Genomic DNA, 17,903 nt, shown 5'->3' with positions numbered 1-17,903 from the left:
TTCAGCTCGTTACAGATCAGGTAAACCTGCCAACCTCCTAGTGTTCGTTTGAAGCTGGCAGCCTCGTAACTTTAATGCTTTTTTTTTTTTTCTTTCAGTATTATTTTCCATCACAAGTTTGCAACCGATGTTTGTGTTGTTTTATGACGTCTTAGTTTGTAAACAAACACATTTGTTCACTCAATCTTCAATTAATCTCTTTAAACTTTGAACAAACTTTTCAGATTTTATATTTTAAAGCAGGTATTTTTGTCTCGTCTTGATTCATGAATGTTCAGTGAGTTGGTGGCCTTATTCATGTGTTGTGACAAACTTGAAAATAAAACATTTAATCGATTTTGTTCGTCTTCTTGCGTCTTCATGGGATTTGTCAAGGAAAACTGTTTTTTTTTTTTTGTTATTTTGTGTCCTCCTTAGTATTCCAGACTGATCAGATCAGAAACCCAGCGAGTTTCCTCTGCAGGGTTGAAGTTAATCTGCAGTCGTCATGGATGTGAATGTAACCACGGAGACCAAAACTGTTTCCGTACCAGACGTAAACATGTATATTTCTGCTGTAAAGTTGCGGTGCGTCCGAAATGCCATACTGAACAGTATATACTAAAAAGTATACTTAAATTCGGCACACTTTTGATTAAATATCAGTAGTATGCATTAATTCGGACGTACTACTATTCGGAGCGCACACGTCACTTCCTGCCGTAGGGAGGAAGTGACGTGTTACAGCAGCAGTAGCAGCACTGCTCCACTATTTCCTGTTTATTCTGGCCAAAACAAGATGACATTATATAATATTATTATATACGAATATTATAATATTAATATTATATAATATTATTATACTTAATATTATACTTATGACATATACGTATCACTTAGCAACCAAACACCACTGCATTGCATTGTGGGAAGTTTCTGCTTTGCTAGTGTCCATCAATCCACACTAATAAACTCCTCCGGATTGAGTGTGGATAGCGCATACTATTACGTACTAATGTTTCGGACGCACTAAAAAATCTTGCATACTCATTTTGCATACTCATTAGGGTGGAAGTATGCAATTTCGGACGCAGCCTTGGACATTTTAACCTGGATGTCAATGATGATCCACTCTGTTTTTGATCCAGACCCTGGTGGTCGGTAGAGGAACTGCAACTCAGTTCTACCCAGAAGTTGAACTGTGGGGACATGCCGGAGGACCTGTGAAGATTTCAGTCTCTAATCAGATTTAAATGTACAACTTTGGTTTCTAATCTTTAGATCTGATAGTGTCCTCTATTAAAAGGTTGTTGTTTTTTGAGTCTTCATAACATTTCCAGTTTCTGCTCAGCAGATTTGTGCAGATTATTGTCTTAGAAATTAAAATAACTCATTTTGGAAGAACGATTCCCCTCCATCTTATAAGAATTTTGTAGATGAACTCACAGCATTTCTACCCTTAGAAAAACTAACCTTGGGAAAATATAATCGTGGCCCCCTTTTTCAAGAACTTTTTGGTTCCCATTATTCTCTGGTTTAGAGAACTTCATTGTCCGCTGAATGCTGTTTTATTGCTGTCATTTACTTTATGTATCTGTAGGTATTTGAGTTTTGATGCCCCTATTGTTATTTACTGATGTTATTTTCCATATTTTTATTCACTCATTTTTTTTCTCCAGTTTATCTATTTTATTTATTTATTTTTTGTGTATGTTTTTGGGTAGGCGGGAGTAGGCATGCGTGCACAAAAGAAAATTGTAAGACATACCGTCATTAAGGATGTATCTGATTGCCTTTCTTTTGTGAAATAAAAATATATATAAAAAAAAGAAATTAAAATAATAGTTATTATAAAACAATTATACAGGAAAAATGCTTTTCATAAATCAATATAACTTTTATTGCGATATACTGTAGAAAGTCAGAATGTCCAGCTATTTTAAACAGATAAAGATCCTTGGGAATATTATGATCATGTGCACCCTCGTCTGTATGGAGAGGGCGGAGTTGTTCTTTTTGTCCCTTCTCCCCCGCCGTACTCGCAGACCTGCGGGTTCACCGTTCAAAGTCCGACCCTGGTCCAGACCTGGGAGAGAAGAGGAGCCATGAACAGACTGAGGGTGATTTCTGGACACTTGTGTCCCCCCGGCTCCTCCGGCTCCTCCTCGGGCTGCGGGCGGGAGCTGCGGGCCCCGGGCTGCGGCTCCTCGGAGCCGGACTCCGGGGAGGACGTGGTGCTGGTTCACGGACGGAGGACGGCGATCGGGAAAGCCAAGAGAGGAGCGTTCAAGGTAGCTGGTGCTGAACAAACACAACACTGAAAATGAGCCGCTGACAAACATACAAACCTCCCCAATGAAACAGTCTTAACTAACTTTGCAGCGAGTCCCGCCCCCTTTGTGTGGAAACACTCAGGTGACTGTATGGAAAGCTCGAAGGTACAAAATATACAACCTGTCACCCACATGTGAGTTCACCTGAGCTGTTATCACTACAAAACACACATTGGTTTGCAGCATGGAATAAACTTCACTTTTGATGCACTAATATTCTTTAAACTAATTTTCTATCGACTGATTCTCGTTAGTGCTGGGCGGTATGACCAAATTTATATATACACGGTATTTTTCAAAATTATATCGGTTTCACGGTATATCACGGTATTTTTTTTTTCATGCACAACCGGGTGTTAACCACATTTTCTAATGATTTGGAAAGGAATTGCTGCAGTAAATTGACTTAGAATGGCCTATTTTACTGTCATGAGGAGGAAATATTGTAGAAAAACATTAATGCCCACAGTAGTATAAATACAGATTAGCATGGCCTCACAAAATGATGCCGTTTACAATGCGATTATTTTTTTCAAGGTCCTGTTCTCATGTATTTTTTCAACTACACAAGCAATAAATCAGTCTGTTTTCAAGTAGATTTTCACTTGAAATAAGTAGAAAAATCTGCCAGTGGAACAAGATTTTTTTGCTTGTAATAAGAAGATAAATCTTGTTCCACTGGCAGATTTTTCTACTTATTTCAAGTGAAATTTCAAGGTGAAAATTGTCAAATAAGTTATTTTTCTGGTGTTATTTTTCTGGTGATGACTCTAAATGTTGAAATAGCAGTAAAACCACATTCATTGATGAAATGACATAAGGGATGGAAAGGAGGGATGGCAGTTTTACAGGGAGGATGATTTGGACCGTTTTTATTTCAGGGGGGATGATTTGGACCGTTTTTATTTCAGGGGGGATGATTTGGACCGTTTTTATTTCAGGGGGGATGATTTGGACCGTTTTTATTTCAGGGGGGAGGGTGCCATCACATCACCCCTCATCCCCCCTCAACTCGAGTACTGCTCAGAGGGAACTCAGAACTTCTTCATAAATAACTCAAAAATCCCAGCGGCGAAAGCTCCGCGTCGATTTAACGCGGAACCATAAATCAGGCTTCACAGCGCAACTGACTGTGAGCCCGGATCGTGCTCGGCGCCGCGCGCAGCTCCTCGCCGACTCCGCGCTCATATATTTAATACATTTATAAAGCCCATATATTAATAAAGCCTCACTTGGCCGAGCCCTAACACCGAGACCATGGTAGATTTAGGTTACACGCGGACACGCAGCACGGTTGACTTTTCCGTGCCGGCTCTGCTCACTGCTCACTCGCTAAACAGTCCCCTCACAAACAGGGTCCAGCGGTGCTACGTTCCGCCGCGCGGCGCTCCCAACGTTGTGTACACGCTACTCACCGGTATTACGGTATATGAAAAATTCATATCATAAGAAAAATAAACACCGGTATTCGGTATGAACCGGTATACCGCCCAGCACTAATTCTCGTTTTGAGTAACTCCTTCACAGACTTCATTACTGATTTATACCGTTATTCCTGCTATGTAAACTGTATTTTACATGAAATACTAGTTCAAGTTCTGCCATATTAGGTTAATTATGTCCATTCTCCTCTACTGCTTCCCCGTTGTTTGTGTGTGTTTGTAAATCAGATTTGGACATATTTATCTATTTTACAAGGCCTCAAAGTCAGTAGTTGGTTACATCCATCAGGTTGGTTTATTTATAAATGGACCCCCGATGTGCAGGTTGCAGTATAGCGCCGCCACGATGTGGAGAGCTGCGACTGAAGTTTCAAACATCAAATACAGCAAGTTCAACATAGTTGTATGAAAAAAATTATGTTTGCCGTTAGAAATGTTTGCCGGTAGGAAATTTGACCAAGGTTCCTGCGTTTCCTAGGCAGGAAAAATCCATCCCTGGCTGCTCAAAACCAACCCCCAGTCTCTGTCTAGTCCACTGATCCAGGTCTCTGTATTAGGGGTGGGTATTGGGAAGGACCTCACGATACGATACGCATCACGATACTTGAGCCACGATAAGATACACATTGCGATATCCCGATTATGCGATATCCCGATTATTATATTCTACATAGTTCACCGAAAAATTTAAAAATGCATTACACATCTTAAAATCCAAGTTGTATATATGTACATCAGATGATAGTGATGGATCTTAAAATCTGAGTTGCACGTTCATCAGATTATAGTGACAATTCATGGGACAAACTGAGTCAAAACAATGTTTTATTATAACTATACAAGCTAAAGTTACAACATATTTGTATATGTTTTTCATATTATTTATATGAAATTAACATTAAATTTAGTATGAGGTTGCTTTAATTATGTGGCAAATGATAATAAACACAAGAAAGATGGAACTAAAACCAAGGACAGGCACAGTGATCAGTCAGTATAGATATAAATCCATAAATAAATAAACCTCTGTCCACTATTTTTCATTTTTTAAGGACAGGCAATTGTGTTATATAAAAAATAAATTATAAAATGAAATAAAACGTGAAATAAAACCTGAGCTCAGTGCAGGGCCCTCCCAGGGTTGGTAGAGAGTGGCAATGCCCAGGACTGTCACTTAGGTAGGACCACTGGGTGATAGAATGGGAAAAAGATCGGGGATTAAAAAAACAAAAAAAATCGATATTCAAATTTTGAATATCGATATTGAATCAGCTGGAAAAGTATCTCGATATATTGCCATATCGATATTTTTGCCCACCCCTATTCTGTCTAGTCCACTGGTCCAGGTCTCTGTCTAGTCCACTGGTCCAGGTTTCTGTCTAGTCCACTGGTCCGTGTGAATCTGAGGGGACGTCTGCTCCAGAGAAGACTGACAGCTGTCTTCAGTGGTTTGTGATTGTGAATAACTGTTCCCTCTCAGCTATGGGTCATAAACCCGGCCGAGGAAGTGCTCCGTTTCTGAACGTCTCCGTGGGACGAGTCCCTCTGATGACGAAGCTAAAGCCCTTTAAAACTGGCGCTTGAACACAACATTGACTTCACTGCTCTGTGCCTTACCTGCAGGACACCACACCTGACGAGCTGCTGAGCGCCGTGATGGCGGCTGTGCTGGAGGATGTGGGACTGTCTCCTGACAAGCTGGGCGACGTCTGCGTGGGTGAGGCGACACGTTTGACCTCTTCATCAGAGAGATCTGACCTCCCGGCGACATGAACCCAAAAACCAGCGCGCAGTGTTGGGGAAGTTTACTGTTTCTGTACCAGACTGTAAATACACACGTGGACAAAATTGTTGGTACCCCTCAGTTAAAGAAGGAAAAACCCACAACTCTCACTGAAATCACTTGAAACTTACAAAAGTAACAATAAATAAAAATGTATTGAAAATGAAATAATCAAAATCAGCCATTACTTTTGAATTGTTGATTAACATAATTATAAAAAAAACAAACTAATGAAATAGGGCTGGACAAAAATGATGGTACCCATAACTTAATATTTTGTTGCACAACCTTTTGAGGCAATCAATGCAATCAAACGATTTCTGTATATTCAATGAGCGTTCTGCAGCTGTCAACAGGTATTTTGGCCCACTCCTCATGAGCAAACTGCTCCAGTTGTCTCAGGTTTGATGGGTGTCTTCTCCAAATGGCATGTTTCAGCTCCTTCCACAGATGTTCAATGGGATTCAGATCTGGGCTCATGGAAGGAACTTTAGAATAGTCCAACGCTTTTCTCTCAGCCATTCTTGGGTGTTTTTGGCTCTGTGTTTTGGATCGTTGTCCTGTTGGAAGATCCATGACCTGCGACTGAGACCAAGCTTTCTGACACTAGGCAGCACATTTCTCTCCAGAATGCCTTGATAGTCTTCAGATTTCATTTTACCTTGCACACATTCAAGACACACTGTGCCATTGCAGCAAAGCAGCCCCAAAACATTACTGAGCCTCCTCCATGTTTCACCGTAGGGACAGTGTTCTTTTCTTCGTATGCTTGGTTTTTGAGTCTATGAACGTAGAGTTGATGTGCCTTACCAAAAAGCTCCAGTTTGGTCTCATCTGTCCAAAGGACATTCTCCCAGAAGCTTTGTGGCTTGTCAACATGCATTTTTGCAAATTCCAGTCTCGCTTTTTTATGGCATAAAAATATTAAGTTATGGGTACCATCATTTTTGTCCAGCCCTATTTCATTAGTTAGTTTTTTTTAATAATTATGTTAATCAACAATTCAAAAGTAATGGCTGATTTTGATTATTTAGTTTTCAATACATTTTTATTTATTGTTACTTTTGTAAGTTTCAAGTGATTTCAGTGAGAATTGTGGGTTTTTCCTTCTTTAACTGAGGGGTACCAACAATTTTGTCCACGTGTGTATGTGTCGAAGAACTCACTGTTGGACCCTGGTGGTCCGTGGAGGAACCGCAGGTCCGAAACTGGTGTAATCCACAGTGTGACCTGAGCAGGGCAGAGTTGTCCCTATTCCAGGTCGTGAGTCCAGATGGCGTATCTCAGACCAGAGTCTGATCCATATGATCATTCCCTCGGAACCAGAGCGTGAGAAGGTCTGAACTCAGGCCGCCTCTGGTTCTCCCTCAGCTGCTGACAGAAACCCAGAACAAAGTCTGGAGTCTCTAGAACGGGTGGAAACACTGACGTGGTCCGGTCTGGCGTACTCTGACATCCATCAGTAGTGATCTGAGATGTTTTCTTTCTGCAGGTAACGTGCTGCAGCCTGGAGCCGGGGCTGTGATGGCCAGAGTGGCCCACTTCCTCAGGTGAGTCCCGTTTTTGCTAAGCTTCCGGTCAGTCAGGAACACGCCTGTGCTTCTGGTGGAACGACCGACACTGAGCAGGATTGTGTGCTTCTTACGAGACCCTGGGGTTAGAGATGAAGTGAGGTTGAGATGGGCCTGGCCGGGTGTTAGAGGACCGTCATGGTGGGACCACCGCACCAGACAGACAGAGGTCCAGAGAGAGTCAAATCCTCCACGACTGCTGCAGACTCACGGGTCTGAACGCAGTACTTCAGTTGTCGAGGCGACAGAGAACCATGCAGAGTAAGACGCCCTCGTTTCCTGTTGGAGTCGGACTCCACCAAGGCTGCTCTTTGTCACCGGTTCTGTGACATTTCTAGGAGCAGCCGAGTAGCAGAGGGGGTCCGGTTCGGTGGCCTCAGAATTCGGTCTCTGGTTCTTGCTGACTATGTGGTTCTGTTGGATTCATCAGGCCCAGACCTTCAACTCTCTGCAGCGGTTCGCTGCTGGGATGAGAGTTAGCGCCTGTAAATCCGAGACCGTGGTCAATGTTGTGCAAGTTCCTACTTCTCATGAACTAGTTCAAAGTTCAGTTCACATAGTTTAAAAATGAACAGTTCACGTTCATAGTTCACCATTATCATTTTGAACTAGTTCAAATTCAATTCATTTCAATATTTTTAGGAGAGAAGTACGAATGAAACGCCACCCTGTCCTAAAACTGTTCACTGTATACAATCATGTATTGTCCTAGTGGCTTTTCAACTTTACTCAGAGGCTGTAAATCTCCAACAATGTAGTCCTTTATCAGTTTGTCTACCTGTTGCTGGGAAATCAAACCCCTGAAGGAGCAGCAGTGGGACCGGGGTCGTTTGGGGATGTTGGGTCTTCTTGGTCTTTCCTGAAGACTTGGTTTGATTGTCAAGGACTTGCAGATATTTCCTCACACTGGGCAGATGTTTTAACTCCACATGACGTTTCAAATTTGGAGTTGACGAGGCAGACGCTCTGACTTATTTTCTCAGCGCACAGAAAGGTGAGATTTTTACCATCAAACTCTTTGGGAGACAAGCGGAGGCATCATCTGACAGCTCGCTGGCGCTGCTCACATAATCTGAACAGTTCAAATTCCAGTTTGTTATCTGCAGAATGAACAAGTTCTCGTTCAAGTTCTTTATTTGCAAATATGTTGCGTTCAGTTCAACGTTCTCACAGAAATGAACGTGTTCAATGAACGTCTTCATTTGAACTCTTTCATGCACAACACTGACCATGGTCAACGGTCAGAAAACGGCTCCCTCTCCGAGTCCGGGATCAGATCCTGCCCCAGGTGGAGTTCAGTTACCTGGGGTCTTGTTCACAAGTGAGGGAAGGGCGGGGCAGGAGATCAGTAGGTGGATTGGAGCAGCGTCTGCAGTGATGCGGAGTCTGCAATGATCAGTCCAGATGAAAGAGGAGCCGAGCTCTCGACTGAGAGAACGAGATCCTGGATAGAAGCGGTGAAAGTGGCTCTGTAACCCTGTAAGACGCCCTGAGAGACGGGGAGAGAAGCTCGGCCCTCCAGGAGGAGCTCAGAGTAGAGCTGCTGCTTCTTCAATGTCTGGATGAGCTCCATGAACTCCTTGGGCCAGTTGTTCAAAAAATGTAATCTGGATCAAAGTGATCCAGATTTGGAAATCCCATTTCATGCTATCCAGGATCAGGTAATCCGTCTTAGTTTCATGCCGGTTTTTCAAAGCAACATTGGATTGGATCACCCTGATCCAGATACACAGTTTTCAAGATTACCAAATCCAGATTACCCGTGCTCTAAATGGGACAACATATCACAATGTGGCCTACCAGCTATGTAAAGAACAACAGGTAGAAGAGCCAACATGGGGTCCCTTTAAGTGTATTGTCTTGCACAACATCGCTACCAGGCGCTCTCTGTCCCTCTCTGTGATGACGTTTGTGATGCACCTGAGCCTGTTGAAGAACCAACCTCTGGTGTTCTGTCAGAATGAGGGACTGACTGGACGTGTAGTAAGGGATGCAATAGTTAGAAATTATGTTTGACAGGTTCATCTCTGATGATTGTTTCTTTGATATTAATATACAGTGATGAATTACAGAAAAATTGAATATATTATTTTTGTTTATTGAAATCTGTTTGGGGGATTATTTCATGGTGACAAGATCATTTTTATTTTATTTTTACTTTACTATACTGAAAGGCTTAATTGGTAGCCTATGTTTACTTTATCTACTTTATCACTGTAACGGTTAAACAAGTCAAGTGCAAAATATAAATGAAAGTATTTACACTAAATGATACAAATGTTGTATTATTTGACCAATTTTAAAGTTTTTCGACATTTTCCTCCTGAAATCCACCTTGAAATCCTACCCCATGTTGGGATCAGGATAATCCTGTTTTTTTGGATCAAAGTTATCCAAATCCTACTGGAAAGTTTTGAACAACACAAACTGAACTGAAGGTTTGATCCAGATTAAAACTAGGATTGGATTACGTGATCTAATCCAATTTCAGAATCCTTCTTTCCCTTTTGAACAACCCATTTTCAAACTTTGATCCAATCCGATCAGATTACCTTTGAACAACTGGCCCCTTGAGTTTCTAACCTCTGTGTCTTTATTTCAGTGAGTTTCCAGACACGGTTCCTGTCTGCACCGTCAACAGGCAGTGCTCGTCCGGCCTGCAGGCCCTCTTCAACATAGCAGGTCACACACCAGCACACACCAGCACACACTTCTGTGGGGAGTGGCCTGAAGTGACCGGGTGGGTGTGTTTGTGCAGGAGCCATCAGGAGCAGATCCATCGACTTGGGCCTCGCTTGTGGGTGAGTTCCTCACACCGAAGCCAGACCTGCGGGCGGAGACCACGTTTGGAGCAGCTGGTGTGTGATCACATGACCCCAACAGCTGGTACGGAGGTGTGTGTGTGTGTGTGTTGCAGTGTGGAGAGCATGTCGCTGCAGTCCATCGGTAACCCGGGAGACCTGAGCAGCAGAGTCTCAGACAACGAAAAGGCCAGAGACTGTCTCACACCCATGGGGTGAGTCGCCAGCGTATACGTCACAACTGGACACCACCAGGTCGGGACACGCCCACCTCACCTGAGTCAGCGACCTGAGATTCAGTCACTAATGAAAATCATATTAGATACAGATCAGAGTATGACCTCACATGACCTCTGATGGTCCCTCACAAGCTCCCCGGTCTTTTGTGGTCTCTCACCACCTGTTATTTATAAAGCAGCATGCAACGCTGCCGTCTTTGTCCCTCCATCACATACACGAACCGATTTCCAGGCGCCGCTCACACGGCAACATCATCATGGTCAGCCCTCCAAGCAGCAGGTGAGGAGGCTACTTCCTTCACCGCAGGCTCCAAGTCAGGTTGGATCATCAGACCACCTGCGATTCCTCTCTGGACCACTAGGGTCTGGATCTGGACCTGGTGGTGTCCATCGTTGGATTCCTGACTGCAGTTAAATTGACATAATCAGGAAATCCTGGTTGAGGCCGTGCACAGCTGTAACTCTGTGTGTGTGTGTGTGTGTGTGTGTGTGTGTGTGTGTGTGTGTGTGTGTGTGTGTGTGTGTGTGTGTGTGTGTGTGTGTGTGTGTGTGTGTGTGTGTGCGCAGCATCACCTCGGAGAACGTGGCCGAGCGCTTCGGCATCTCCAGAGAGAAGCAGGACGCCTTTGCGCTGAGCTCTCAGCAGAAGTGAGTCTCCACAGATAAATGAAGGTGTTTTAGTAGTAGGGGTGTAACGATACACTAATCTCATGATACGGTACGATACACCATATTGAGGTCACGATAACGATACTTTATTATAGCAGTATTTTTTTTTTTTAACAACCTTGAATGAGGAACATATGACTGGAAAAAATTGTCTTTTGTTTGAAAGACAAAAAATACAAAAATATACTGTGCGTTTGCCCTATTGTTGCAGTTTGTAATGCTTTATAACTGTTTAAGTTTTAAAGAGAAAGCCAGGCCAACCATTTGCCGGTACACAAAATGAACTAAAAGTAAATGTCAGGTTTGCATTATGCATCTTCAGTTTCATACAAGTAAAAATATTTTGCCACAGACTGAATAGTTTCTCTCATGTATGACTTGATTTTTTTTCTTTTCCAGAAATTTAACAAATAAAAGTAAATAAATAAACTATGAAAAGTCCGAAACTCAAAATGCAACATGACTGTTCTTTAGCTCATGACAGAGCTAAGAGCTTCAGCCACATGCTCCCAGCCTGAGGCCGTAAGGTGAACCCCGTTATCGTTTCATCCCGCTCCCACCTTTGGGGACGACACAATCTTTACATCATAAAAAAGATTATGAGTCCGGAGCTCAAAACCCCCCAAGAGTCCCGTGATCGGGACCGCGAAACGGTGCTAGTTTCTTCTGAGCGTAGTAAGATTTTGTCCGTGGGTCGAGGCGCGGTCGTCACGTGATCCCGCTGCACCAATAGGATGCACGTTACTAGTAAACAATATATTAATATTAATAACTCAATATCGGGATACAGTTTGTCACCTCCACGACACGTATCGTGACATTTTTGTATCGCGAAATTTCGTGGCACGATATATTGTTACACCCCTATTTATTAGTGATTTGTTCCTCTGATCAGTTGGTAACCTCCTATTTAAAAGTGAATATACTGTAAATAATCCAGAAGTCCTCAGTGACCTGAACCAGGACACGGTTCCTGAGTTTATGGATCTCTCTGAACTGCGGCCGTAAACTCAGCTGTTGCAGCAGGATGTTCAGACGTTCACACACATGACAGAAGTCTGCAGCAAACCGTTACCGAGTGACCTGCTGGTACCCACAGAGCGGCCCAGGCGCAGAGCTCGGGTCGGTTTGACCAGGAGATCGTTCCCGTCACCACCAGCGTCGTGGACGGCGAGGGCCGGGAGCGCCGGGTGACGGTGAGCAAAGACGAGGGCGTGCGAGCGGGAACCACCCTGGCGGGACTCGCCAAGCTGCGACCGGCCTTCAAACCGGACGGCAGCACCACCGCAGGTCAGGGCTCGACCTGGACGCTTTGAAAGCAACGCCGCTCGGCAGTAACTGTCAAACACCTGTGTGGCAGGGAACTCCAGCCAGGTGAGCGACGGGGCGGCGGCCCTGCTGGTCGGACGCAGGGCTGCCGTGGAGGCCCTGGGTCTGCCGGTCCTGGGGGTCCTGAGGGCCAGCGCAGTGGTGGGGGTCCCTCCTGACGTCATGGGCATCGGACCGGCCGTGGCGATCCCTGCAGCTCTGCAGCAGGCAGGTAAGATGGAGGGGCGGCAGCAACTCGCCGTCAGACCAGGGCACACCTGCTGCAGTTCTCACCAGGGATTTATCCCAGAACCAATGTGGACGTCCTCATTGGTTCTGGACACTGGTCAGCAGTTTAATCTCAGACATTTAACTTTGTTTAGTTCATTTCAATGCAATTTTAGTTATATAGCGTCAAATAAAACCAGTTTTATAGGTTTAGTACTGAAGAGCCTCAATCACACAAGTAAATGAACCAAAATGGTCAAACCCGTTTCTAATGTTCTACTTGCTAAGACCAACTGACACTTCTGCTTTAATCTCACGTGTTACGTCCGATGCTCGTTTCACTGAGCGGAACCATTTCAAATATCTTATCTTCATGTAGGAACCTCAGATGGTCCTTGTTTGATGAGAGTATTTAGCAGCGTCCAGTCAAGTGTTGAGACTAGGACCATGTTCAGATGTGCTAGAAACCCACATGCTTGCAGAAGCGAGACGCTTGTTTGTTCTCCTCAGGACGCGTGCAGGAGTGTTGCGTAAAAGACTGTTCAGCTCCTTTTACAGTGAACTGAGCAGTAGTCCAGGTAGCAGTACCAACTCTGACCACACGGGGGCGGGTACATCTGCTCTTCTGACTGAGGAGCCGCTGACAATATTATGCTAATAAGTTGGGACGGTCCGACGTGTATCTGGACACCCCGTGTCTCACACCAGCAGACAACGCAGGAGCTGTCTCACACTCTGCCGCCCCATGTGGTCAGAAGTGGCACTGCTACATAGCGTGACTCTAAACGTTCTGCTGAAGTTTTGGTGACGATGCTGCTGATGATGTAACTGAGAACCATCTTTGGCTCCTCAGGTCTCACCGTGGACGACATCGACGTGTTTGAAATCAACGAGGCCTTTGCCAGTCAGGTGAGTCCCAGCAAAACCTTCACGGTTCGGTCACCTGGTGTTGGACGGGTTTGAAAAGGTTGGCTTGTATCTGTGTTGTTGGTTGAGGGTCTTTCTGCCCTCAGCTTTGTATTCAGGAGCTAGAAACCCTCTACAACGGCCTCAGATCCCGTGACTGAGTTGGTCATTGAAGAGCATTCAGGTTCTTAGTCTTCAGTTTCTCAGTAAGGTTCAGAGTCACTCTCCATCTGCACTGTGAAGCTCCGCCCATCAGCTGCCAGCTCATCCTCCACTTCTGTTCTGTGGCATCGTCGGTAAACACCAGAGACGTCCCTCCCGCAGCCACATGTCCGTACCACCGCTGCCGCCACGTGTTCTGACCTGAGGTGTCTGCTGTGGATCGTGAGACGTTCTTCTCACGTCTTCCATCGTTCTGGTAGAAGTTCGTCTTGGTTTCGTCCACAGACTGATCCAGAAGTCTCCTGCTAATGTTTACTCTCGTTCCTGGTTCTGAATGTTCTCAGTGGTTTGTTGTGTTTGGATTTATGAAGTTGTTGACGACGACTGATCTACCTTCTCCACGGAGTTCTCGACTTCTGATGGTCTGAAGGATTCTGGTCTCCTCTGGTTGTCTCCTGTGGTCTTCCAGACCTGTAGATGTCGATCTCACCGGAGGTTTCTTACTTTTTACTCTGAAGGTTTTTGTAGTTTTTCCTCTGGATCCATTTCATTGTTCAGCCTGATGATGTCCTCCGTCTGTCATGTTGGGACCTCCTTGGACTTCACATCTCCTGTCAGAGACAAATGCAGAATCACTATCTGATCTGATCCTCAGTCTACTTTGTAATAATAATACATTTTATTTGTAATGCACTTTTCATAAAATAATCTCAAAGTGCTAACATAAACAAAAAGGAATAAAATCAAGACTCATAAAAGACCAGAAGTAAAAGCATAAAAGCACAGAAACAATAAAAACATCTATAAAAGACCAGGGAAAGCCTTCCTGAACAAAAAAGTTTAAGCCCCTTTTTAAAGGTGTCCACAGACTGGGGTGGACGTAGCTGTTCAGGGAGGGAGTTCCAGATGTGGGGGGCAGCGGAGCAGAAAGCTCTGTCTCCCATGGAGCGGAGTCGGGGGGGGCCTGACAGAGGAGGTTGGTGTTTTGTGACCGGAGGTTCCGGGTGGACGAGTGAGGGGTCAGGAGGTCTTTGAGGTATTGAGGGTTATTGCTGTAGATGCAGAGGTGGGTGATGAGGGCGATCTTGTATTGAATTCTTGAGGTTATGGGAAGCCAGTGTAGGTTCTGAAGAATAGGGGTGATATGGTCGTATTTGCAGGTTTTCATCAGAGTTCGGGCAGCACAGTTCTGAATGAATTGAAGTTTCTGGAGGTGTTTGTTGGGGATACCGATGAGCAGGCTGTTGCAGTAGTCGAGCCTGGAGGAGATTAGGGCGTGGACGTGTTTTTCTGCATCGGAGAAAATGAGGAAGGGGCGGAGTTTGGATATGTCTTTATGTGTAAAAAGCAAGTTTTGTACAGATGTTTGATGAGGTTTACAAAGGTGAGTTGTGGGTCCAGCTTCACAGCGAGGTTGGTAACAGAGGTGGAGAGGGGGATGTCTTGACCGGAGAAGGAGATGGTGGTTATGGGTGATGACTGGACCTGGTGAGGGGGGCCAATTTTGGCTTCGGTTTTGGAACTGTTGAGTTGAAGGAAGTTGTGACTCATCCACGCCCTAATCTCCTCCAGGCAGTTAGAGAGGGCTTGAGTAGGTGAAGATGAGGGGACTGGGGTGGAACTTAGGTTGGGGTCAGTCCGGAGGTACAGCTGAGTGTCATCGGCATAGCAGTGAAAAGAGATGCCCTGTCGGCTGATGACACGACCCAGGGGCAGCATGTACAGGATAAAAAGGATAGGTCCTAGGACAGATCCTTGGGGGACATCACATGAACCAGGGGCTGTTTGGGACTTGGAAGATCCCAAGCTGACGTACTCTGTCCTGTCAGCAAGGTAGGAGGTGAACCAGTCCAGTGTGGAGGGATGGAGACCAATGTCGGTTTGTCTTGACCTGAAGAGGATATGGTCCACACCTGGACATTTAACTTGTTAACAATCAGTTGTCCAAATACTTCTGAGCTCCTGATGATGGAGGAACTTGGTTTAACAGTCCCAAGCTTCTGAACTTCTGAATCTGTGAGGAACCAGTTAGTTTTTTAAACGTTGGAGCGCGTCATGAGGGTGCTCTGCTCTGCTGCTGTCCAGGCGCTGTACTGCGTGGAGAAACTGGGCATCCCTCTGGAGAAGGTGAATCCCAACGGCGGCGCCATCGCTCTGGGTCATCCTCTGGGCTGCACCGGGTCTCGGCAGGTGGTGACGCTGCTCAACGAGCTCAAGCGCAGAGGCAGGAGGTTGGTCCGGACGCCCCCTCATCTGGTACTGACGCGTGCGTTAAGCCTGTTCTCAGCCCCACCTGTTGTCTGCAGGGCGTACGGCGTCGTCTCCATGTGCATCGGGACCGGGATGGGAGCCGCTGCCGTCTTCGAGTACCCCGGGCCGCAGCAGTGAGCGTCGTCACTGCGACCGCCAAAGTGCCGGACAGACGAGACCAACCTGCTTCAGACGCTGTCACAGATCCGCCGTTGCAGCCATCAATACCTGGAAGGGTTCCGGGTCCCCTTTACACTGCAGAAACAAATACGGGGACTATCCCCGGTTCTAGTCAAATCATCTGCTAATCAGGTTATCACGTTAGAAAGATGTTCTTGACCATAAAAGTAACAGAATAGTCTGATCACTAATCAATAAGTTAGACCAACGATTTCCAAACAAGAGTTGTTCTACTTTTATAGTCGTGAGTTTTTGTAGATCCAGATGACTGGCGGCTGATGCTAAAAATTTGGGGGGGGGCGCAATTTACCTTGGTAACGGTACACAGAAGTCACAGTTAGGTACAAGCTTGGTATAATGGGGAAAAAAAGGTAGAAAATAATATTTTGGTCCTTTTTTCATTTTGAAAAATGTAAACATCCAACAATGGCTTATTGGTAAGTTTTAGTGAAGCAGTTCAGTTATGCTGCAGTGGAAAAAGAAAACTGAACATAAAGTAGGGGTTTATCATTTCAACAAATTGTATAGTTTTTTTCTTCCTGGTTTGGGTTCAGTTTATTTTTACACATTAGAGTGAAGAAAAACATCAACATTTCCATTGTTCTGTCTGGAATTTATATTATTTGAAAAGATAATGTTCTTTTCTTTCAGATATTTGATCAACAAATATTATCTCAAAACCAAGTGTTATTTAACCTATTTAAAACAACAATTTACAAATCTTGTTTGTGTAGTTCAGTTAGATTTTTCTAAAAAAGACGGGGAATGAATTGTCCAATCTCATTAGATTAACAACATACGAGTATGTCACAATACTGATCGCGGATTCGTTGCTGATAACTGAGTTTCAGGGACGCACACGACTGTAATAACGAATCTAATTCAAACCAATTAAAGGAGATCCTCAGGTCACGTGCTTATCAAATGAGAGCCTACACTGGATTCTGTTTGACCGGCGCCCCTTACTTCCAGAAGTAAATAAAATAAAATAAAAAATATTTTGTAACGAAATAAATATTTAAACAACATTTAACTACTATTGACACCCACAGAATGAAATAACACTTTCTTTTAATAATTATTTGCATCTTTTTTATTTTATTATTTTTTATTTTTCTTCTCTTGGTTTGATGGGGGCGGCGCCCTAGCGCCCTCTACTGACCAGCCGCCACTGATCCAGACTCAAGACCAGAACCGACCAGAGCTGAACTACAAACAGCTCAGACCCAAAAAATGCATCGTAATTAACATCTAACTCCCCCCACCTCCTCCAGCATCTAGATGATCACAAGTTCGTGTATTTTTAATAAGACCAACAGAATAAAGTGCAGTTTTAGTTGATTAAAAACGCAGGAACGTGCTGAGAAGTCCAAGTTTTTGACCAGTGACTGAATGCATCATGCCAGTACTTTTTTTTTTTAACCAGCCTGAATGACAACAATGATCCTGATCTTGAAAACACGTTCAAACAGCTCCAGCTGCTGAGCAGCTCGGTGTACGGACGCTAACAAGTTTTCAGGTTAGAGTTAGTGGTTTAAAACTGCTGGTAAATGTTTGAGTAGATTTCAGATGGTAAGAAAGTGGTGTTTCAGCTGCTGTGTTGGATTAAAAGACTAAATCTGGGCTGTTTTCTGCTTTAGACGAAATAAATGTGATCACTGACTTTAAAGTAATAAAACTTGATCTGAAGATGAAAGATTCTGTTTTATTTAAAACGTTTTAACTTTAACGCTTAAGACCAAACCAACATCAAATTTCTGGATTGAGGTTGATACAGAACTAAAAAAACCTGCACTTCCTCTACTGACCGCTAGGGTCCAGATCCAGACCTGCACTTCCTCTACTGACCACTAGGGTCTGGATCCAGACCTGCAGTTCCTCTACTGACCACTAGGGTCTGGATCCAGACCTGCAGTTCCTCTACTGACCACTAGGGTCTGGATCCAGACCTGCAGTTCCTCTACTGACCACTAGGGTCTGGATCCAGACCTGCAGTTCCTCCATCACCAGGAGGAGAGACCGGTCTAGGTAAAATAGGTGCCGGCCTCCGGA

The 17,903-nt window shown here is 44.4% G+C and overlaps 1 protein-coding gene across 1 annotated transcript; it reads left to right on the top strand.

The window, feature by feature from the left end:
• Window positions 1-2,021: 2,021 nt before the first annotated feature.
• Window positions 2,022-15,981, top strand: acaa1 (acetyl-CoA acyltransferase 1). The gene is made up of 12 exons (XM_061723835.1): window positions 2,022-2,270; window positions 5,378-5,471; window positions 7,030-7,087; window positions 9,711-9,790; window positions 9,867-9,909; window positions 10,026-10,124; window positions 10,716-10,796; window positions 11,917-12,107; window positions 12,178-12,357; window positions 13,207-13,262; window positions 15,507-15,652; window positions 15,728-15,981. Exons 1-12 carry the CDS (start codon window positions 2,085-2,087, stop codon window positions 15,807-15,809), a joined length of 1,296 nt encoding a protein of 431 aa, XP_061579819.1. The 5' UTR covers window positions 2,022-2,084; the 3' UTR covers window positions 15,810-15,981.
• Window positions 15,982-17,903: the final 1,922 nt, after the last annotated feature.

The sequence above is a fragment of the Cololabis saira genome, chromosome 1 (assembly GCF_033807715.1).
Source record: "Cololabis saira isolate AMF1-May2022 chromosome 1, fColSai1.1, whole genome shotgun sequence".
Taxonomy (NCBI): Eukaryota; Metazoa; Chordata; class Actinopteri; order Beloniformes; family Belonidae; genus Cololabis; species Cololabis saira.
The sequence above is the reverse complement of the archived record's forward strand: the minus strand, read 5'-3'. Positions and strand labels throughout refer to the sequence as shown.